At 42.9% G+C, this 22,744-nt stretch overlaps 1 protein-coding gene across 6 annotated transcripts in view; it reads right to left on the reverse strand.

Annotated features, from left to right (window-relative positions):
* Positions 1-1,153: 1,153 nt before the first annotated feature.
* Anxa3 (annexin A3) overlaps positions 1,154-22,744 on the reverse strand; it is a 60,604-nt gene continuing 39,013 nt past the window's right edge. For all 6 annotated transcript variants that reach the window (XM_052199162.1, XM_052199168.1, XM_052199166.1 and 3 more), the window contains 3 exons: positions 19,231-19,289; positions 16,493-16,615; positions 1,154-1,627 (listed from right to left, as the gene is read on the reverse strand). In XM_052199162.1, the coding sequence (XP_052055122.1) occupies positions 1,568-1,627; positions 16,493-16,615; positions 19,231-19,289 (242 nt within the window). In that variant the 3' untranslated portion in view covers positions 1,154-1,567. The remainder of the gene's footprint in view (positions 1,628-16,492; positions 16,616-19,230; positions 19,290-22,744) is intronic.

Raw genomic sequence — 22,744 nt, forward strand, 5'->3', positions numbered from 1 at the left:
GGTGACACATCAAGAGGCCATGCTTGGCTCGAGGCTCCTTTGGTCCCTGTTCAGACTTACCTGTTACACAGTTCAAAGCCCACACCAGCATCCTGGCCCTTCCAACCTCCTCCTGCTCTACTCTGAACACCTATGCTGCTTCAGGTCCCAGGCTCCTTCCCCTTGGCTACTTGTGCTCTCTCTGTAACCCACACGATTTTTCCATGTCCATTTCTCTAGCTCTGGCTGTGATCAGTCTGCTTCTTTTCTTTTTCTCTGCTCTGGACTCTGGCTCTGCCTCTGGCTGTTCTCTTTCTTTTAGTGATAATAAAACCCTCCCCATTCGTGGAGTAGCCATTTCAGTGAGTTCTTTATTGTGTGCTGACTTACATCTGGTGCTGAAACCTGGGGATGGGGTGGGGGGCATCTAAGCAAAGGCACAGAGAGCCGGCAAACTGACTCATAGGTAGAAAGGTTTTTATAGATTTTTTTATGTATGTTTTTGTAGATATGAGAGAGAGAATAATCAGAGCCTTTGGGAAATTTCAAAATAGCCATGGGGCAGGGAAGAGAAGGGCAGACTGTCAAAGGCCAGGGCTGCTTTCTGCTCTTGGGATCAGAAAGAAGAGCAGGAGCAGGAAACCTTATGCGTTATACAGAAAAACAGTAGTTACAGGTGGGGGAAGGGAATCCTCTGAACCTGAGCAGTCTGGAATGAACTGGGGAAGTCTGGGAGTTAGCGTGCACCTTGGGCACATGTTAACAGGCAGTCTGATGCCTCATCCACCAGAGGAAGGGGAGATAGGGAAGTGGCTCTTCCTGGCAGACAGAAATCTGTTTTACAGAATTCTGAGGAATAGTGGAGGTCTCTGCCAGCAATCCTTCTGTCTTTCCTGCCAGAATCCAGCCCCTGCTGAACATCAGTAAGGATAGCATTACCTCAGTTCCCTGACAAAAATCCATAGGACACCATTGTCCTTCCCTGAGCCCGAGGCTCAACCACACTAAACTGTTAATGGACTTGTTTATGTCCTGCACCTTTGCAAGGATGACCCCAAACTGTTGATCCTCCTGTGTCCACCTCCTAAGTGTTGGAGATTGTAGGTGTGCCTACCACCGTGCCATTTCATCATTAGCTTTTTAGACCACACAAAACAAACAATAGAAGCACCAAGAGCATTTATAACAAATGTATTTTGAAATATTTGTTGGCACAAGGCAACATAACAGTATTAGTAGATACTGAAAACAAATACACAAATTACACTTAGCAAAGGCGGCTGTTTTTAGTATCCTGATTTATGTTTTAATGGTTTTGAACTACACAGATTCCAACTTCCTGAGCCAAATAGAAAATCATTAGTAGGTCTTTAATTGTAGATTGAATGTTCCTTGCAAACCTCTACATCATGAATGAGATGCTCTAAAATATAATCGAGCTCATTTTTTGCTACTGCACTGAATGATGCCAATGGCTATCAGGCGGTCAGGCTGCTGTCTTGCATTTGCTTGCACTTTGGAGTGAAGGCGGTGAGCAGAGCTGTCGAGGCAGTCCACTATCAGGGCAGGCAGCCTTTGGGAGCCATCTTCAATCATCTTCTCCACAGATCTTCAAGAGCACTGTTCTGTAATCTCCAGAAGTATCTGACTACAAAGAACAGGACCGACAGGGAGGATTAAACACAGCATAAATAAGGAGGGGATTAGAGGTGAATCAGCCCCCACAGTGCTAGTGGAGTCACTTGGGCAGGAGACATGTGAGCTGCATCATCCAGTACAACATGCCTGCCGTGCCCTCATTCTTTTATTCTTGAGGACAGCTGTGCCCCAGCCTAGCATGTTCTCTGCTGTTCACAATGTTCAAATCCTCCTAGAGTAGTGCAACTGGAAAAAATTTCAGCAATGACATGATATTACATATTAGCTGCTAACAGAAACTCTGAAATCTGTAGCTTAATAAAAAATAATGTTAACTGACACTTCCATTTGCAATTTAAACACCATGGGGTAACTGGAGGTGTCACTCAATGGCCTACACTGTGCTTAGCATGGCAAAAGCCCTGAGTTGAATTTACAATATAAAATCCTAAAGGAAAAGTTTATTTTGTATTAACTATTGTAACCTTTATAAAAGATCTATGCAGCTGAGTATGAACTCTCCACATCTCTGTGTTAACACTTACAGAGGCTAAGAAAAGTGCCCTCAAATCAGAGCCTGGCCCCTTACTCTTGCTGTGTCAGTTTCCTGGGAGATTCAGACAGTCCATCCTGCAGGAAGCCCCCTAAGCAGGAAGGTAAACAACTCAAACAGCTTCAGGAAGTCCCTGAAACTGACCAAATTCAATGACCCTTGCTTGCAAGAGTAAGCAATAAAAACCTACAGTCCCTCTCAGACAAGCCAAGCTGCCAAGACTGAGACCAGTCCGATTGCTTGGGAGAAGGAAAAACTAGCCAAGCTGAAAGCGGTTGAGACCAGAGTCACTTGGAAAAGGCATTCTCCAACCCGTTGGAGGGCAGGTTGTGCAGTTCCCATCAGGGTCTCAGCTTTGGTAAGCTGTCACCCATCTGGAGTGGGCTTTGGTCTAGCTGGCTTTGAGTCATTTCCAGCCCTTAGAGGAGGTGTAGTCCTCCCCCATCCCCGTCCCCACCAAGCCAACAGAGAAAGGTGCTGGTTAAGAAATGACAATCATGTCAGCTGAGAGGTGAATGCACAGCTGTTGCATTCTCTCAGCAAGAGACATCAGTAGATACAAACTCAGCATTCTACCTGGGGTGCCTTAAATCTTCACATCTGTGTCTATTTCATTTGAGCGACCTAGTTGGCGATTACTTCTTATTACTAAAGCTTGTGTTTGGAAAGGTGTAGGTAGGGTAGACATTGAGGTCAAGTTGAATAATGCAGAAGAGTCACTGGGTAGAGAGGATGGACACCGTGTCACAGTAAGAACCACAACAGGGTGGATACACAGCCTGCCTTTGCTGCAGAGGATGGAATTAACTCTTTCCTCCCTTGGTTTTCCTAAGTTTTGCATTGCCACGTGCAACCTTCTTTGAAACTATTGGCAGTAAGCCATACTCACTTTGTATTTAAAAAGGAGCTTCCAGTCACTCTGAGCTGAGCTGTATGCCATGGTTTGAAATTTGAGTGGTGAGGAAAAGACGCCTCAGTGACATGGCTCATCCGGGAAAGGCGTTTGCTCTAGTTCTGGCGATCTGAGTTTGATATCCAGAAATGTCATGGTAGAAGGAGAGAACTGCTTCCACGAATTGTACATACACACATGCACACACAAAAGCACACCGGCACACACTCACACGTGTAAATACATAAACGAAAAGATACGCAAGATGCTTACAATAGGACAGTGGGTTGCTATAGGGACTGAACAAACATTTATCTGTCTCTTGCTTCATTTCTCTAGATAGTCTGTATTGCATTTTAGAAATGCTGTTTCACAAAAATGCTTTGCTAGATTAAAAATAACCGTGCATCATTTGTACCTTCCTAAATACGTCTTATTTATTGTTCTTACGAGACAGACATGGAGCTGGGCATAGTAACCCACACCTTTACTCTCAGCACTTTGGAGGTAGAGGCAGGTGGATCTCTGTGAATCCAAGGCCAGCCTGGTCTACACAGTGAGTTTCAGGACAGCCAGAGCCACATAAAGAACGTTTGTCTCAAAGGGTCAGGTATGGTGGCATAGGCCTGTAATCCCAGCATGCTACAGGCAGAGGCAAGAGGATCAAGGGTTGAAGGTTACTTGTGGCTACATATACAGTTTAAGGTCAGCCTGGGCTACATGACAGAGCCTGTCTCAGTCTCACACCTTCCAAAAAAAAAAAAAAAAAAAAGGAACTTGTGCTGACCTACTGCTAACAGTACTCCATGGCTCGCTCTCCTCCCGACTTCCTGCATTTACCCTCAGATTGTATAGGTACAGACATTTACGCCTTTATAATAGTGCTTTTCAAGTTATTATAGAACTAGTCTAGGCTTTCATCTCTTGCCAATGGTGTGACTACGACTTTATCAACCTAAGTGCCCAACTCATTAATTCTTGTCGTTTTGTATACCATGCTCGGTGACCATCATATCCCTCTAGAGCACAAACATTTCCTAGCCCTTAGTTTGCATTCTGTCTGCAGGATACAATACCTTCATACCCTCCTGGGACATGCTCTTCCCATGACTTTTGTCCCACTTCTGGCCTGAAAGTGCCCCCTCCCTTCAGCATCTGCACCTTCACCTTCTCTGCTACACGGCAGTAGTGATGGGTAAAGCTCAACTCTGAAGCTCTCCCTTCCTCACTCCGCATTTTCTATGGAATTTTCACCCTTATCCAGAGATTCAGGAACATGACCATTGCAGTTTGACTATGGAATGTCCCCCATAGTTTGAACGCCTGGTACCCAGCTGGTGGCACGGTTTAGAAAAGTTATAGGTAGAGGCTTGCTGGAGGAAGTATGTCAGTAGGGTGGTGTTGCATGTAATTTTAGGAAGTATGTTTCCCCTTGCCTGGTCTCCTTGCCTGGTGCCTCTGCCCCTCGTGACTTAGCCCCGAGAGTTTATCACCCAGGATTCTATCTTGGGAAAGAGCAAGAAGGGCCATTTTCTATAAGACGGTCAGAGAAGAGGGAAGTGTGAAGAAGTTCCTGGTCTTGCAGGTCTTGAGTTTGGGATATGCTAGGAGACAGCATACTTAGCTCCGCCCCCACGGGCTCCACTCCCCATCCTGTCTGTTCCTTCCTGCTGGTCACAGAAAATGGCATTTCACCCAGGTTCCCAAGGCTGACTGGCTAAGCCCCCCAAACCTGTCCTTCCTGAGAATTCCTGGAGCTACTGCTCCAGGTCCACAGACAGACCGCCCCAGAGTTTAGCTTCAACAACCATTGCCAATGACTGCTCCACAGTTCTGCCCTCTCTCTTGCCCACCTAAATTGTTGGCCAGTGGAAAACACCAGACTCTTTAATACCAGCCCTATTTGTATTGGTAAATCTCCAACCCCAATATGCCCATGCAAAGAACACACAAACTCATATTTATAAGCTGCATGCCTAGATTGGGTAGATACACCACTACACTACTCTATTCCCCAGCTGTGATCCATTGCTTCCGGCGGCTTCTCCAGGCCATGTGATTCTGCTCCTTCTTCCATCCTCCATTCTCTCTGTGCCTAAATCTTCCAGCCTCACCTTTCCTTTCCACTGCTCAATCACAGGTTCTTTATTTGACCAGTTAAAATGGTGAGAAGGTTCACATGCAATCACCTGAGTACATAGGGGAGCCCCTCTTCAGGAAGCAGAATTAGCACCAGGGCAATCCACAACAGGGTGGCCTATTAGTTTAGTTTAGCCTTTTTTTTTTCTAGCTGTAGCCCCACTTGTAATTCTCTCTGTGTCTTCTGAGTGCAGACGACTCATCAGTCAGCTTCTTGCTCCTGCTCCCACCCTCCCACTGCACGTAGCCAAGTCCTTCTACGCCATAAGGGAGGCTTTCTTTCTTGAACTGTAAGCCAAAAGGGAACTCTTGATGCCCTAAGTGAGTTATTTAGTGAGTTTGTTTGTTTATTCATTTAACTTACTTATTTTAGAAAGCAAGAGTCTCACTGTGTAGTTCTCTGAGGCCTAGAACTTACTATACAGATGAGGCTTGCCCCATACTCATAGAGATCTGCTGGCCTCTGCTTCTGATTTCTGGAATTAACCGCATGCACCACCATGCCTGATTCCTGAAGGTTCTTTCATCTGACAGCAACAGAAGGCACCTGGTACCCTGACTCTTACAATGGACCCACACTAGCAACTATTGCGGCTGACTGCTTCAGTTACTGCCTCCTAGCATATCCCAAACTCAAGACATGCAAGACAAGGAACTTCCTTTCACTTTCCCAAGGACAACGCCCTCTTCCCTGACCCTCTTGTAGAAAATGGCACTTCTTGCTCTTTCCCAAGGTAGAATCTTGGATGTCATCCTTGACATTTTGTCCTCGTTTTTCTTACCAAATCTTAGGTCCCTCCCTCTTGAGTTTCCAGTTTGGTAGTGTCTCAGTCTCCCATCTTAGTCAGACTTACTTCAGTGTGTCTGTGTCAATCCCTCCCCCCCCCCATCATCCCACATGTCTCCTACTCTCTGTTTAAGTCACTCTTCACAGTCACTGGAATTTTTTTTAATGACGGAGACATCTTGTCTACCATTCTCATTGAACTCACAATCCCTTGTGCCAAAGACAGGACTATTTAAATGGTGCCAGAGAAGCCCTGCATGGCCTGACCTCTCGACCCTGTTTCCATTGTTTCCTCTGCCCCAAAATCTTTCCAAGTTCATCTATCCCAAGTTCTTTCTTTAGAATATTCTGCTAGCTCTATACATACAGGGACAACCCTCCCCTTCCACATCATCTTCTCTTGTCAGTCAAGTCCTCTTGTTATGTGATCTTGTAGTACCATGTCACTCTCCCTCACATTAAAGTATTGATTTTTGCACATATTTGTAATTTCATAGGAGCAAAAATATTATTTATCCTCATCACTTTAGCCCTGAGTCTGACACAGCATTTCCTTAGTAAAATATTTGTGCTTAGGTGAATACAGCACAAATTCCCCGACTTTGGAACTTTGGGTGAACTCATTTCACTATGTTATGCTTGAGTATTCCCTGAAGTAGATTTTCCTTTTTTTAAAATTTATTGATATATTTATTTACATTTCAAATGATTTCCCCTTTTCTGGACCCCCACTCCCCAAAAGTCCCATCAGTCCCCTTCCCTCCCCCTGTTTTCCCACCCAACCCTTCCCACTTTCCTGATTTTGTTCTATACTGCTTCACTGAGTCTTTCCAGAACAAAGGGCCATTCCTCCATTCTTCTTGTACCTCATTTGATGTGTGGATTATGTTTTGGGTATTCCAGTTTTCTAGGTTAATATCCATTTATTAGTGAGTGCATACCATGATTCATCTTTTGAGTCTGGGTTACCTCACTTAGTATGATGTTCTCTAGCTCAATCCATTTGCCTAAGAATTTCATGAATTCATTGTTTCTAATGGCTAAATAGTACTCCATTGTGTATATATACCACATTTTTTGCATCCACTCTTCTGTTGAGGGATACCTGGGTTCTTTCCAACTTCTGGCAATTATAAATAGGGCTGCTATGAACATGTAGAACATGTATCCTTATTACATGCTGGGGAATCTTCTGGGTATATGCCCAGGAGTGGTATAGCAGGATCTTCTGGAAGTGAGGTGCCCAGTTTTCGGAGGAACTGCCAGACTGATTTCCAGAGTGGTTGTACCAATTTGCAACCCCACCAGCAGTGGAGGAGTGTTCCTCTTTCTCCACATCCTTGCCAACACCTGCTGTCTCCTGAATTTTTAATCTTAGCCATTCTGACTGGTGTAAGGTGAAATCTCAGGGTTGTTTTGATTTGCATTTCCCTAATGACTAATGAAGTTGAGCATTTTTTAAGATGTTTCTCCGCCATCCGAAATTCTTCAGGTGACAATTCTTTGTTTAACTCTGTACCCCATTTTTTAATAGGGTTGTTTGGTTTTCTGGAGTCTAACTTCTTGAGTTCTTTATATATATTGGATATTAGCCCTCTATCTGATGTAGGATTGGTGAAGATCTTTTCCCAATTTGTTGGTTGCCGATTTGTCCTTTTGATGGTGTCCTTTGCCTTACAGAAACGTAATTTTATGATGTCCCATTTGTCAATTCTTGATCTTAGAGCATATGCTATTGGTGTTCTGTACAGAAACTTTCTCCCTGTACCAATGTCCTCAAGGGTCTTCCCCAGTTTCTTTTCTATTAGCTTCAGAGTATTTGGCTTTATGTGGAGGTCCTTGATCCATTTGGATTTGAGCTTAGTACAAGGTGACACGGATGAATCAATTCGCATTCTTCTGCATGCTGACCTCCAGTTGAACCAGCACCATTTGTTGAAAAGGCTATCTTTTTTCCATTGGATGTTTTCAGCCCCTTTGTCGAGGATCAAGTGGCCATAGATGTGTGGGTTCATTTCTGGATCTTCAATCCTGTTCCTGCCTGCCTGTCACTGTACCAATACCATGCAGTTTTTAACACTATTGCTCTGTAGTATTGCTTGAGGTCAGGGATACTGATTCCTCCAGAATTTCTTTTGTTGTGAGAATAGTTTTAGCTCTCCTGGGTTTTTTGTTATTCCAGATGAATTTGATAATTGCTCTTTCTAACTCTGTGAAGAATTGAGTTGGGATTTTGATGGGTATTGCATTGAATCTGTAGATTGCTTTTGGCAAAATGGCCATTTTAACTATATTGATCCTGCTGATCCATGAGCATGGGAGGTTTTCCCATTTTTTGAGGTCTTCTTCCATTTCCTTTTTCAGGGTCTTGAAGTTCTTGTCATACAGATCTTTCACATGTTTGGTAAGAGTCACCCCAAGATACTTTATACTGTTTGTGGCTATTGTGAAGGGGGTCATTTCCCTAATTTCTTTCTCAGCCTGGTTATCCTTTGAGTATAGGGAGGCCACTGATTTGCTTGAGTTGATTTTATAACCTGCCACTTTGCTGAAGTTGTTTATCAGCTGTAGGAGTTCTCTAGTGGAGTTTTTTGGGTCACTTAGGTAGACTATCATGTCATCTGCAAATAATGATAGTTTGACTTCTTCCTTTCCAATTTGTATCCCTTTGACCTCCTTATGTTGTCGAATTGCCCAAGCTAGTATCTCAAGTACAATATTGAAAAGATAAGGAGAAAGGGGGCAGCCCTGTCTAGTCCCTGATTTTAGTGGGATTGCTTCAAGTTTCTCTCCATTTAGTTTGATGCTGGCTACCGGTTTGCTGTATATTGCTTTAACGATGTTCAGGTATGGGCCTTGAATTCCTGTTCTTTCCAAGACTTTAAGCATGAAAGGATGCTGAATTTTGTCAAATGCTTTTCCAGCATCCAATGAAATGACCATTTGGTTTTTTTTCTTTGAGTTTGTTTATGTAGTGGATTGCATTGATGGATTTCCGTATATTGAACCAACCCTGCATCCCTGGGATAAAGCCTACTTGATCATGGTGGATGATCGTTTTGATGTGTTCTTGGATTCGGTTGGCAAGAATTTTATTGAGTATTTTTGCATCAATGTTCATAAGGGAGATTGGTCTGAAGTTTTCTTTCTTTGTTGGATCTTTGTGTGGTTTTGATATCAGCGTAATTGTGGCTTCGTAGAAGGAATTGGGTAGGGTTCCTTCTGTTTCTATTTTGTGGAATAGTTTGAAGAGTACTGGTGTTAGGTCTTCTTTGAAGGTCTGATAGAATTCTGCACTGAAGCCATCTGGTCCTGTGCTTTTTTTTGGTTGGAAGACTTTCTATGACCCCTTCTATTTCTTTAGGGGTTATGGGACTGTTTAGATGATCTATTTGGTCCTGATTTAATTTTGGTATTTGGTATCTGTCTAGGAAATTGTCCATTTCCTCCAGATTCTCCAACTGTGTTGAGTATAGGTTTTTGTACTAGGATCTGATGATTTTTTGGATTTCCTCAATTTCTGTTGTAATATCTCCCTTTTCATTTCTAATTTTGTTAATTTGGATACTTTCTCTGTGCCCTTTGGTCAGTCTGGCTAAGGGTTTATCTATCTTGTTGATTTTCTCAAAGAACCAGCTCCTGGACTCGTTGATTCTTTGTATGGTTCTCTTTGTTTCCACTTGATTGATTTCAGCCCTGAGTTTGATGATTTCCTGTCTTCTACTCCTCCTGGGTGAAATAGCTTCTTTTTGTTCCAGGGCTTTCAGGTGTGTCATTAAGCTGCTAGTATATGCTCTCTCCATTTTCTTTTTGGAGGCACTCAGGGCTATGAGTTTTCCTCTTAGCACTGCTTTCATTGTGTCCCAAAGATTTGGGTATGTTGTGCCTTCATTTTCATTAAATTCTAAAAAGTCTCTGATTTCTTTCTTTATTTCTTTTTTGGCCAAGGTGTCATTGAGTAGAGTATTGTTCAGCCTCCATGTGTATGTGGGCTTTCTGTTGTTTTTGTTGCTATTGAAAATCACTCTTACACCATAGTGATCTGATAGGAGGCATGGGATTAGTTCGATCTTCTTGTATTTGTTGAGGTCTGTCTTGTGACCAGTTATATGGTCGATTTTGGAGAAGGTACCATGAGGTGCTGAGAAAAAGGTATATTCTTTTGCTTTAGGGTGAAATGTTCTATAAATATCAGTCAAATCCAATTGGTCCAAAGCTTCAATTAGTTTTACTGTGTCCCTGTTTAGTTTCTGTTTTCCTGATCAGTCCATTGAGGAGAGTGGAGTGTTGAAGTCCCCGACAATTATTGTGTTAGGTGCAATGTGTGCTTTGAGCTTTAGTAAAGTTTCTTTTACGAAAGAGGGTGCCCTTGTATTTGGAGCATAGATGTTCAGATTTGAAAGTTCTTCTTGGTGGATTTTTCCTTTGACCAGCAAGACGTGTCCCTCAGAGTCTCTTTTGATGACTTTAGGTTGAAAGTCAATTTTATCTGATATTAGAATGGCTACTCCGGCTCGTTTCCCGAGACCACTGGCTTGTAAAATTGTCTTCTAGCCTTTTACTCTAAGGTAGTTTTTGTCTTTGACATTTAGGTGTGTTTCCTGTATGCAGCAATATGTAGGGTCCTGTTTTCTTATCCAGTCTGTTAGTCTATGTCTTTTTATTGGGGAATTGAGTCCATTGATGTTAAGAGATATTAAGGAATAGAGATTATTACTTCCTGTCATTTTTGATATTATTTTTATATTTGAGTAATTATCTTCTTTTGGGTTTGATAAAGGAAGGTTACTATCTTACTTTTTCCAGGGTGTAGTTTCCCTCCTTGTATTGGAGTTTTCCTCCTATTATTCTTTGTAGAGCTGGGTTTGTGGAAAGATATTGTGTAAATTTGGTTTTGTTATGGAATGTCTTGGTTTCTCCATCTATTGTGATTGAGAGTTTTGCTGGGTATGTCTTGGTTGACATTTGTGTTCTCTTAGAGTCTGCATGAGATCTGCCCAGGATCTTCTAGCTTTCATGGTCTCTGGTGAGAAGTCTGGTGTGATTCTGATAGGTCTTCCTTTATATGTTACTTGGCCTTTTTCTCTTACTGCCTTTAATATTCTTTCTTTGTTTAGTGCATTTGGGGTTTTAATTGTTATGTGCCGAGAGGTATTTCTGCTCAAATCCAGTCTGTTTGGAGTTCTGTAGGCTTCTTGCATATTCATAGGTAACTCTCTCTTTAAGTTGGGAAAGTTTTCTTCCATAATTTTGTTAAAGATATTTGCTGGCCCTTTCAGTTGTAAATCTTCACTCTCATCTATACCTATAATCCTTAGATTTGGTCTTCTCATTGTATCCTAGATTTCCTGGATGTTCTGGGATACAAACTTTTTGCATTTTGCATTTTCTTTGACTGTTGAGTCAATGGTTTCTATGGTATCTTCGGCATCTGAAATTCTTTCTTCCATCTCTTGTATTCTGTTGTTTATATTTGCATCTATGGCCCCTGATTTCTTCTCAAGGTTTTCTATCTCCAAAGTTGTCTCCCTTTGTGATTTCTTAGTTGTTTCTACTTCTGTTTTTAGATCCAGGATGGTTTTGCTCAGTTCCATCATTTGTTTGTTTGTTTGTTTGTTTGCGTTTCTACTTTATTGGCTTCTATCTCTTGAGCCTTATTCTCCTGCATTTCTTTAAGTGATTTTTCTGTTTCCATTATATGGGTTTCTAGCTTATTCATGTTCCCCTGTATTTCTTTAAGAGATTCATTTATGTCCTTTTTGTGTTCTTCTAGCAGCATCATGATCAGTGATTTTAAATCCAAATCTTGTTTCTCTGGTGTGTTGGCATAACCAGGACTTGCTGATGTTGGAGAGTTTGGTTCAGATGCTGCCATATTGCCTAGATTTCTGTTAGTAGCGTTCCTGCGTTTGCCCTTTGCCATCTTGATCTCTGGAGTTAGTTGGTCTTGTCCCTGGCTGGTGTTTGGGCCTCCTGAGGGGCTCTGGGGCTATTACTGCAACACTATATGGCTGGGTTTCCCCTGTAGCTGATTGCTGATGTGCTGTCTTCCTCTTGGGTGCCCTTGCAGCTCTAGTGTGCTTTGCCCCAGATTGTGTATGTGAACCAGATGGAGCCAGTTTGCACCTTCAGGGAGTGCTGATGGTGTATGCTGCTGGGACCTTTTCCGCATGCTGATCACTCTGCTGGGCAGCCGATCTCCCAACCGGGTTGGTGCACACAAGGCTAGCCTGGCTGTTCAGGCCCTGGGTCCAGGTAAAAGCCTGGGAGGCCAAGGTCCAAGAAAAGTTCCCCTAGGGCTATGACTGTTAATTGGGTAGTCAGGTGGCCAGGATGGCGGGCGTGTGTGCTCGCGCTCCCTGAAAGTGCAGGGAGAGTCTGCTGGGCTAACAACCTCCTGGGCGGGTTGACACACAGATGGCCCACCAAGCCGCCCAGTTCTTGGGGTCAGTCCAGGGCCTGTTTGGGCCTAGACCCCCGCTTTGTTAGCCTCAGGCTATGCCTGTTACCAGGTTTGCCTGCTAGAGCTCTCTGGCGTCCTGTAGGCAAAATGGCGGTGCGTGCGCCGGCGCGGGCAAAAAAACCTCCTGGCTGGGTTGGCACCCCGATGCCCCCCCCCCCCCCGAACCCCGAACAGCCCAGGGCCTGGGTGCAGGCCAACACCCGTCGGGCTTAGATCCCCGTGATGTTGGCCTCGGGTTATGTTTGTGTACCTCAGTCTGTCCGATCTCTCTGGAATCCGAAACCAAGATCTGAAGTAGATTTTCTAATTAAGCACTTGACTTAAGGTTTCTTTTCTTTTGGCCTCTTGCCATGATTCTGTTTCTAAGATGCATCTTAGGAGCCTGTTGACCAGCAGAATTCCAGAGGAGGAACCTAGCTCCCATTGTTGACTTGATAGGTAGAGTCAGGACCCATTGCTCTAAGAAATGTTCCTTTCCAACCCCTAAATGTCTTTTTTATCAGTTCCTATATTCCTGTCTTCCATATTGCACATTTAGGACTCAGCTAGATTATGCTGTTTCAATTATCATCTATGTTAATACCTTCTTTGAGTCTTCATTTGGAGTCCATACTCTAGACTACAAGATTACTCAGATTCTCAGAGTAGTTACCCTATTGCCCTTATACTGCACTTTTTATTACTGACTAGAGCAGTCTAACAAAAATGCAGCCTCATCTAAATTTCCATTAATGTATTTTTTAGACAGGGCCTCAGGTATGTAAGACAGGCTAGCCCCAAACTGGAGCTCCTCCTGCCTCAGCCACTCCCAAACTATGGATGTTATGGGCATGTGTCACTACACCTGAATTGTCTTGTGAGGAAAGGAGGATTTTCCTTTTTACTTACACTCTCCCTTTCCATCTCCTTACCAGTTATCATCCATGAGAGGACTGAACAGCAGTTAGACGTCTGAATAATAGAGAATTCAGAGGATGACAGAGTCCAAGAGTGGATTGCATGCAATGTTTCCACGTTCTTACTCCTGAGTTTCAGAAACCATCGTCTTTAAAAGACCCCACTAGCCAGCCAGGAATCCGTGAATGGGATTACCTGACAACATGTGCAGCAGGGAGAAAGAACGGAATCTGTATCATTTCATATCTCAGACTGGAATGTTCAGTGGTGGATTTTTCTTTTGATAAAACTACAAATAGTTTAAATGTCTCCTAATACAGTGAGTCTCCATTATGCGGACCACAGGGGTGGGATGGTGGCGGGGGGAACAGAAAGTCACAGCTTAATCTAATTTTCTGGTTTGCTGAGGGTGAACCAGAAACCCTCCTGGTGTGTCAACCTTGTTACTGATGATGGTTATAGAACATATGAGTCTGCTTTTCTGACCCGGCAAGTACAGCGTGGCTATCGAATCTTCTTATGATGATTGAAACTATTGTAATGTGTCAGGATCAATTCACAGAGAACTGAGTATAGGCTGCTAACAAAACCCATGCTAAGCCCTAGGTAGAGCCTGTTGCCCTTTTGGATCAGTTATGATTTTGACTTGGCCATGCATCTTTCTCAGTCAAAACTTAGCAGAAAACACAGACTCTGGTTTTAAAAGCACAAAGGAATTTGGCGAGCACATCCAGCTGACTGGCTTAAGTGAATACATTCATTCATTCCTTTAAAAAAAATCATCTGTGGGCCCTGAGGCTGGAATGTTTCTAAGACAGAGATCCCCAGGCCAACGTGTATGCCTGGTTAAGGGTATCTAGTGTGGGCAGAGCTGCAATGTGGGTAGAAGAAAGACTCCAGCTACTCAGTGTGACACAGGAACATGGCCTAGGCCAGACATTCGTGGTTGCCAAGGTTAAGCATCAAATTGTTCATGGACCAAGGCTTCAGAGTCCTGGGAGCTGAAGTAGAGCTGAAGAATGAGGATCTTCACAGTATACAGTGATCCCACAGCTGGCCTGGGGCGGGGGGTTGGGGGACACACTTCCAGCTTGAGACTCTCAACGATTCCCTCCTGGCTGCTGGTTGCTCTCCTGTTTGTCCTAATTCTGTTGCCTACTGGTTCTCAGAAGGTACCAGCCTGGATCCCCAAAGCTGATTTTCCTGAGAAAGTGTGTAGAGCATCCAAGGACTCAGAGGTAAATAAGTCATGCAGCCTGTGGGGCCCTTGTGAAGTCAGACCCTACACTAGGGGACTGGAACAACGGCTGGGAGGTTCAATCAACCTCAGTGCCCAGACTGATTTAGGGGTCCAGACTGGATGAATTCCCTAAACTACCAAAGACCTTTGTGTGTCATCTGGGGACTAAGGTAGAACAAAAGAAGGTAAAACAAACAAACAAACAAACAAACAAACAAAAATAGAACCCACAGGATACTGCTAGGAAGACCAGGGCCAGTTCCTTAGCATTTATTAGCAAGCTGGAATATTTCTACTTCAGCTAGGACATTGAACCAAGAATTTTATAGTACGGGAGACATTTTCTGAACAGTTCTATCAATTTTATCAGTTTTACTTCCTTAATAATTCTTAATTTATTTTATATATATATAAATATATATATTATATATATATAATATATATATACTCATCTGTACATTGGGACTTGGGAACTGTGGCTGTGGGTTCACTGTTTAAACAGAAAAGGAAGGCGTATCAGACATTTTAGAAGTGTTCTCATCAGAATGGCAGAAATAATTGGATTTTTTCTGAAAACAAGAAACTGTAATGACTGATAAATTCAGTCACAAAGCAAATAAAAGTTCCCTTGGGAAAGCTGAGGCAAAAAGTAACCAGAATGAGAAAAAAAGATAAAAAAAAAAAAAGATAAAAAGGAGAGCTAATCTGCTTTATGTAAAAGGAGGCCTTAGATGTTAACAAAAGCAATAGAAATCCAAAGGAAAAATGGGCCCAAAACACAGACAGACACAGCACAGGAAAAAAAGAAATAAAAATGGCACTTAAAATGTGAAATACGTTCAGTTCTAATCTGCACCTGCTGGTCTATGAAAATACAAAACGGTTGTCTCCAAGGTCCTGACAGAAACACAGGAAGGGGAGCCAAGAGGTCATCTTTACCAGAATTTAAGCATATGTTTTATCTATCTCAGCCATTTACCCATCACCCCCAACAGTTGTGCCTCATGAAACTGGGTATGTTCACTGTAGCACTATTTTGAATAGCTAGGGACTATAAACATCTGTTAATGCTATTGAAATGAAAATGAAATAATATACAGCCACGAAAAAGGAGAAGCCTTCCTCATACTGTAAAGATAGGAACTGAGGATACAGAACTCATTATCTGTGGTGTACAACAGAGGACGTCCTCCTCCTCCTCCTATTATTATTATTATTATTAATTTATCATTGCTGTGATAGGGATTAATCTTATAACCTTGAACATGCCAAGTAAACATTTACCACTGATCTACATGCCTAGTCCAGTAAAGGAAAATGTGAAATATGAAATTTTCTTTCCTTCTTACTTCTTCCTTACTTTGCCACAATGCTGAAATAACTGTTTTAAAATCGCTGCAGCATAGACAATAGACCACCAACTTACACGTGAGGGTTATTTTTCAAAAGAAAATTCTGTGGCCAATAAGCCTTTTAAAAGATGGCTTACTATCACATTCTTAGCATCGAAGAGCTGGAAAACAGTTGCCATTTTTAACACATTTTTTAAAGATGTATTTCTGTCTAATTTCATGTGCATGTTTGTTTTGTCTATATTTGTTTGTGCGCTGTGTCTGTGTGGGACGCACAGATGCCAGAGAACGCTGTCAGGTCCTCTGGAACTGGAGTTACAGATGGTTGTGAGCTTCCGTGAGGATGCTAGGGACCAAATCCAGGTCTTCAGGCACCACTGAGCCATCTCTTCAGGCCCCAGCTCCCACCTTTAAGGGGTGTTTTGTTAGAACTATTTTAAACCCAAGGAGAGAGGAACTTAAGTCAGCCTGTCTACGTCTTAAGGACCGTGACAGGAAGACTGTGAGCAGAGAAGGAGGGGCCATGCCTTGCAGCTTCCACGGGAGACTCACTTGGATGGCCGAGTACAGAGAGTAGCCGTAGTGCTTCTTGAACTCGTGTCTGATGTCCAGAAGGTCGATCTCGGATCTGGAAACCATTATTCTGTTCAGAGTGAACTCATCTGTTCCAGCACCCTGGGAAGAAAGGACCGTGAGAACCTCACCAGTGACCCAACAACGTGCAGATATTCAGTTCTAAGAGATAGATGATAGTGAACAAAATATCCAACCACAGCAACTCCTCTTCATTCATTTAGCATCAAAGTCTACCATTTATTTATTAGGAAAATGTGTTGAGCCCCCATAATGAGCCTTCACCATGCTTTGAAGAGGAAGTATTCCCGAATGAGCTTCTAGTCCAATAACAGACACAGGCTAGAAAACAGGCCACTGAAAATGAGTCTGACACCAAACCCTAGCACAGAAGAGCTTTGGAGCGATTGGCAGTTATTAGCTGCTGGAATAGGAAGAGTCAGTTTCTTCTAAAACTCCAGCCCCTGAGAAGTCGCCCACATACCAGTGAAAGGCCCCAGGTGCAAAAAGTATTTGGACACCTCAAATTGACATTGATCAGAAGAAAAAGACACAAAGTTGGGTGAAAAGAGAAGAGGAGTGGATCTGGGGAGAGCTGGATGTGGAGGGTAAATTTGATCAAAACAGATGGTGAGGCACTGGGGAAACGTAGGCAGAGGCATTAAGACACAGATAATAGATGCACTAGGGAGGGGAGGTGGTCTTGCATAGAAATTGAAGAATGTTCTAGTAAAGGATTCTCTCTTTCTCTTTGTGTGTGTGTGTGTGTGTGTGTATGTGTGTGTGTGTGTGAGTGAGTGAGTGAAGTATATGAAAGTTTAGGATAGATAAATAATGAACAACAGCAAATGATGCATCTGGAAAACCTAGACTTCGCAGATCATGAAATGAAACTCCAACTGTATCCCACAGTTGAGCACTGTTGCAACATTTTAAACTAAGAATGCTAAGATCACATCTTTTTCCTGGTCGGTTTCAAAGACTGTATGTTTGCAATATGAAGCACAGGTTTCAGGGGAGAAACAGAACGGTAACAGGGGGGTAAGAGGAGCGTTTCTGTGACCCACACGGGCATGTCTGCAGCAATAGAGGACGGCCATGGCCTCAGCATGAGTACTGTTCACAGATGGAGAGAACAGGGACATGTGTGAGGAGTTTGTGGGTAGATGGTCAAAATTGTGATGTCCCATTGTGACAATGGGGATAGAGAGTGAAAACGTTCAAGGTAGCTGTGAGGTGAATGCTGGGTCTGTTTAGTGATGTTTCTGACAAATGCCAGTTGAACATGAACTGTGTGCCAGGCATTATCTTCTGAGCCGTGCACACAGCAGTGAAGAGATTCTGTTCCCATGGAGTTTATTTTCTGCCTTACAGAGATAACAAACTATCTGATTATTTCAATGAATATTAATAAGAATGAGGAGAAAACACAGGCACTGGAATGCAGAGAGATGGACAGAGAGCCAGTTGACTGTATAAAGGAGCGGATGTTACGTAGGAAACCATGGCGCTGTTCTGACCTAGCTACCTGGAGAGGCACACTTCATATAGGCTTTTCAGTTCATGGCTCCTGGGGCACAATGTGCCTTCCACTTCTTGAGAGGCCCATGCACTCCTCAGGCAGCAAAACATTCACGATGCTCTGCACTCCTCTGTATGTTCCCTTGAAGTCAAGGAAACATGGAAGCTTGACATGACAATTGGTCATAAGACATTAATCTTGTGTACTCTGTGCACCTTGCAGATATCATGGTATCCTGGCAAGGACAACTGTATTGATCCTGGAAATTTCCACTATATTCTGTTTCTGACCAAGGTATAGAAAGTCCAGTTGATCTCAGTACAATTGCCACAGCATCAGTCTTGCTGTGGACCCTCCAACAGGCCAGATTTAATTCCTCACGGCCATATCAAGTGACCTTGGTCCAGTAAGTAAGCATGGGCACTTACGGGTTACTTCAAGAGGAGGCATCTGAGCTGAGACCTGAAACGATGAGAAAAGGCTAGCCACATCTATGGCGGAGGAACACTACAGATAGGAAAAGAAGCACACAGTTGCCACTGGGGGACAGCTGTGATAAGCAGGGAATGGGAACAGCAAGATGTTGGAGGTGGCTGAGGCCGAAGGAACGAGGCCCAGGAGGCAGAGTCTGATGTCCAGAGCTTATCAAGACCAGTTCTGGTTGGCACAACCTATGAGAGCCCTGAAAACAGGAGCCAGGACTGGTGGAGGCCTGAGGTGAGGGAAAGGAGATGTTCAGTTGGCTATAGCTTTTACAGCCACAGGAAATGCCCACTAAAGAATGGAGGAAGTGCTTTCTGGGAGCTAAGCTCAGGTGTAGGAAGGAAGACTTGAAGAGAACACGTGTTATCGAAAAAAGCACATAGGCTACTGACTAGGCTGGGTTCCTGTGGAGTGAGGCTGCTTGAGAAGCCACACATCTCAGGAGCTGTTTAAGGTCAGGCATCCCACAAGTTCTACCTCCTACACAAACGAAGTGAGGGAAATTATTTAGAAAACCCTTTATCAGCTCCCTCTACTTTGGCTGGTATATTTATTATTATACTTCGAGGCAAATTAGTATAAAAATTAGCTTCAGAAAGAAACTCACTGAAGTAGAAAAGAAATATAACATCCCATCAATATTAAACAGTATTTTTATTCTCTGTGAGGGAATATGCTAACTATGAGTACAATATAAAAGTTCCAGACTAACCTTCAAAGCCTGATGAAGTCTTTCTGCCAAAAATGCTGGGGTATTCCTTGTACAATGAACTGTTTGTTGTTGAAAAAAGCAAAGTAGTTATTAGTTTCACGTAATAGAAACTGAATCTATCTTACTACTGAATTTTGCTCACAAGGAACAAAAATCTGCTAATCCTGGATTTCAAAGCCCAGTAATGTCATATTTGCACAGAAATTCAAAACAGTAATTATGTTTTGGGGAAAATAAAATTATGCCATGGGGAAAATAAAATTATGTACCAAAGATGCTCCCACATGTCTGAGTCATCGCCACATCTCTGACATGTTGTGCACCTCATTTTATACTGATAATTCCCTGGGCTGTATCACAACTCAGTTTCAACATCTTTGGCTACCGATGAATAGCTTGGGCTACTAATGACCATGGAGATGTGGTTACAAATAGCTCACTTCATAAAAAGGGCATCAATCTTCAGCCTAAAACCAAATCTCTGCACAGATGGCTCCTCCTTTAAAATGACTAGGTTAGGATGTATAGGCTAGTATTGGAACAACTCTCTAGAACTTGAGTTTATTCATTTAAAAATATATTATAGTCTTCCAAATCTTTGTTATGAAATGGCAAGAAAAACAGAAATAAAGCCAGAAATAGGAAACTGACAAAACCATAAGTAAATTAGTTTTCTTTGAGTCAAAGTGAAAATACATAGGGAGAGTAAAATCTATAGAGAACACACCTATTCATGCAACACAGTTGTTTCTGTGCTCTTACGTCTGATTCAGGCAGGAATCTGAGCGTAGGTGAGCAGATGAATTTTATAATGGATTTGGGGGCTTGTAGAAAGCCTTGACTTCGCTTATAGTGGCTTACACACTTACATACAGCAAGACAAAGACTTGCCGTATGTGGTGGTTTAAGTAGAAATGTCCTGCACAGACTCTGACATCTGAGCACTTGGTTCCCAGCTGGTGGCACTGTTTGGGAAGGTTTACGAGGTGTGGCTTCGCTACAGGAAGTATGTCACCGTGTGTGAGCTCTGAGAGTTGAAACCCTCGAGCTAATTCCAGTTCATTCTCTCTGCTTCTTGGCTGTAGTTCAAGATGGAAGCTCTCAACTTCCTGTTCCTGCTGCCAGACCTGCAGCTCCTTCTTTCCAATTAGGTCTGTTATTCCTGTAGAAGCATAAGCCCAAATAAACCCTTCCCTTCATCTCTAAGTCACCTTGGTGTTAGTATGTTTTCCTCATAGCAACAGGAAAGTAACTAATACAGTGTGTAAATGACTTAAGTAAAACTTAAGAAGTGAAGTTGTCTGACAAGAAACCAGTCCTTCCCACTGCTACTAGTAAACTTTCTTCAAAAATATTAAGTCTTAAGATTTGGACAAAAGCATCATGAGTCTTTCTTTTTCTCCTTTTAAATCTTCTTAGCTTCTCCTCTATCTTTCCACAAGTAGATACACACTCCTTCTCATCATGGTCCTTCCTTTCCTTTACCTTTTCCTTATGTTCCTAAGTATAAGATTTGTTCTTTGTATCTAAAAATATGGGAAGCAACAGAGTAACTCAGTAGTAAGGAACTTATTTTTGCATATAATGTCATAGGAAGGGGAGCTGGGGGAGGAGCCACTTCAATTATAATCATTATCAACAGTTCACAATTGCTTATTTCCTACCATCTTTATTGTCTTGACCAAACTGAAACTTGCTCTAGGTTCCTAATCTCTAATTTGCTCCTAAATCTTGAGCAAGCATTAAAGTTAAGACCATACCCCTTTATCAACTTATCTCACAAACTCAGATGCCCATGGTCCAAGGAAGTCACTTAATCCACCTGAGCCCCAGGTTTATGGTGTCACCAGGGGGATGAACGTCCTTGTTGGGGATTGGTTCTAATGCTTTGAACCAAAATTGAGTCTGCATTTCCAAATGCTGAAGGTCCTTGTCCCCAATTCGTTTTTGATTGATCAATAAAGAGTCAATGGCCAATGACTGGGCAGGTAGACTGAGGCATTACCTTTGGATTTGCACTGGCTAGGAACTGGAAGGAGGGGGAGGAGAATCACCAGAATTCAGAGGCAGACAGGTCAGGTTTAGAGCTACAGAGGGATAATCATCCAAAATGTAGGTGAGAAGGAATGCAGCCCCCAGAAGAGCTGCCCAGAAGCGTCTTAGGCAGCAAAGACTAGATGGTTGCTAAGAAGGTAACAGGGTGTACTGGTTGGTTTTGTGTGTCAACTTGACACAAGCTGGAGTTATCATAGAAGAAGGAGCCTCCTTTGAAGAAATACCTCCAGAGATCCAGCTGTTAGGCATTTTTCTCAATTAGTGATCAAGGGGCAGGGAGGGCCTACCCCATTGTGGGTGGTGCCATCCCTAGACTGGTAGTCCTGGATTTTATAAGAAAGCAAGCCAAACAAGCTAGCGGAAGCAAACCAGTAACATCTTTCCATGGCCTCTGCATCAGCTCCTGCTTCGTAACCTGCTTGATTTTCCAGTCCTGACATCTTTTGGTGTGGAAGTATAAGCTGAATAAACCCTTTCCTCCCCAACTTGCTTCTTGGTCATGATGTTTGTGCAGGAATAGAAACCCTGACTAAGACATAGGGCAACAAAGATAAAATATAGAATTAGAGGGTGCTAAGTCAGGATTACAAGGTGGAAGTGTGTGTGTGTGTGTGTGTGTGTTTCATTTGAGAATCAAGTCCAGGACAGCCAGGGCTCTGTTACACAGAGGGTTCTGGCAGGTGACTGGGAGTGCAACCTGCCAGGAGCACTGAGAGGTTTAGCCAAAATTAACACTATACCTGCTTTGAAGGACTGTCAAAGGTTTAGATGAATTGACATTTATGAAGGGTTGAGCACAGTGCCCAGCCTACAAAATTTGCTTAAAAATAAAAGTTAAGGCACCATAATTAGGAGTCATTCCTCAGATATGGGAATTAGCATTTGGAGACTGAATCTCAGGTACCAGGAAGAGGAAATTACCCCGAAGGATCACCTGAGGCGGATCTTAGTGCAGGTGGCAAGAATTACTACAATGGATATTGGAAAGGACTTCCCACTGGTGAGGTGACAAGGTGGTCAAAGTCATGGTATTCCCCAGTGGAATCCTGAAGTCAATTCTACAGTGTCCCTAAGTAGATCTAAGCAGCCTAGACCCCCACCTCTTTGAGAATGTGTGTAAGAGACAGAGAAAGACAGAGACACGTGCATTCATTTTTTGACTCTTCACAAAAGTGGTCAAGAATCCTGAGTTTGAGTAGTGCTTCATCCTTTGATCTCATCTTTCTTTTGAGGCACTTTCTTAGTGCCTGGAAGAGCAAACTGTGAGACCTCATTGCCGGTATAACAGCACTTCTGACCACTCATTAATTTATGTGTCTGTATGGGGATGGATTCCTTCTGAATCCCACCTGATCAATCACTCAACCAAAGAGGAAGAGATCTACAGCTCTGATTGGCTCCGGTTTAGGAGGCCATTGACATCTTCCAGAGATAACAAAGTATAGTGGAATACCAAATT

The sequence above is a fragment of the Apodemus sylvaticus genome, chromosome 11 (assembly GCF_947179515.1).
Source record: "Apodemus sylvaticus chromosome 11, mApoSyl1.1, whole genome shotgun sequence".
NCBI classification, from domain to species: domain Eukaryota; kingdom Metazoa; phylum Chordata; class Mammalia; order Rodentia; family Muridae; genus Apodemus; species Apodemus sylvaticus.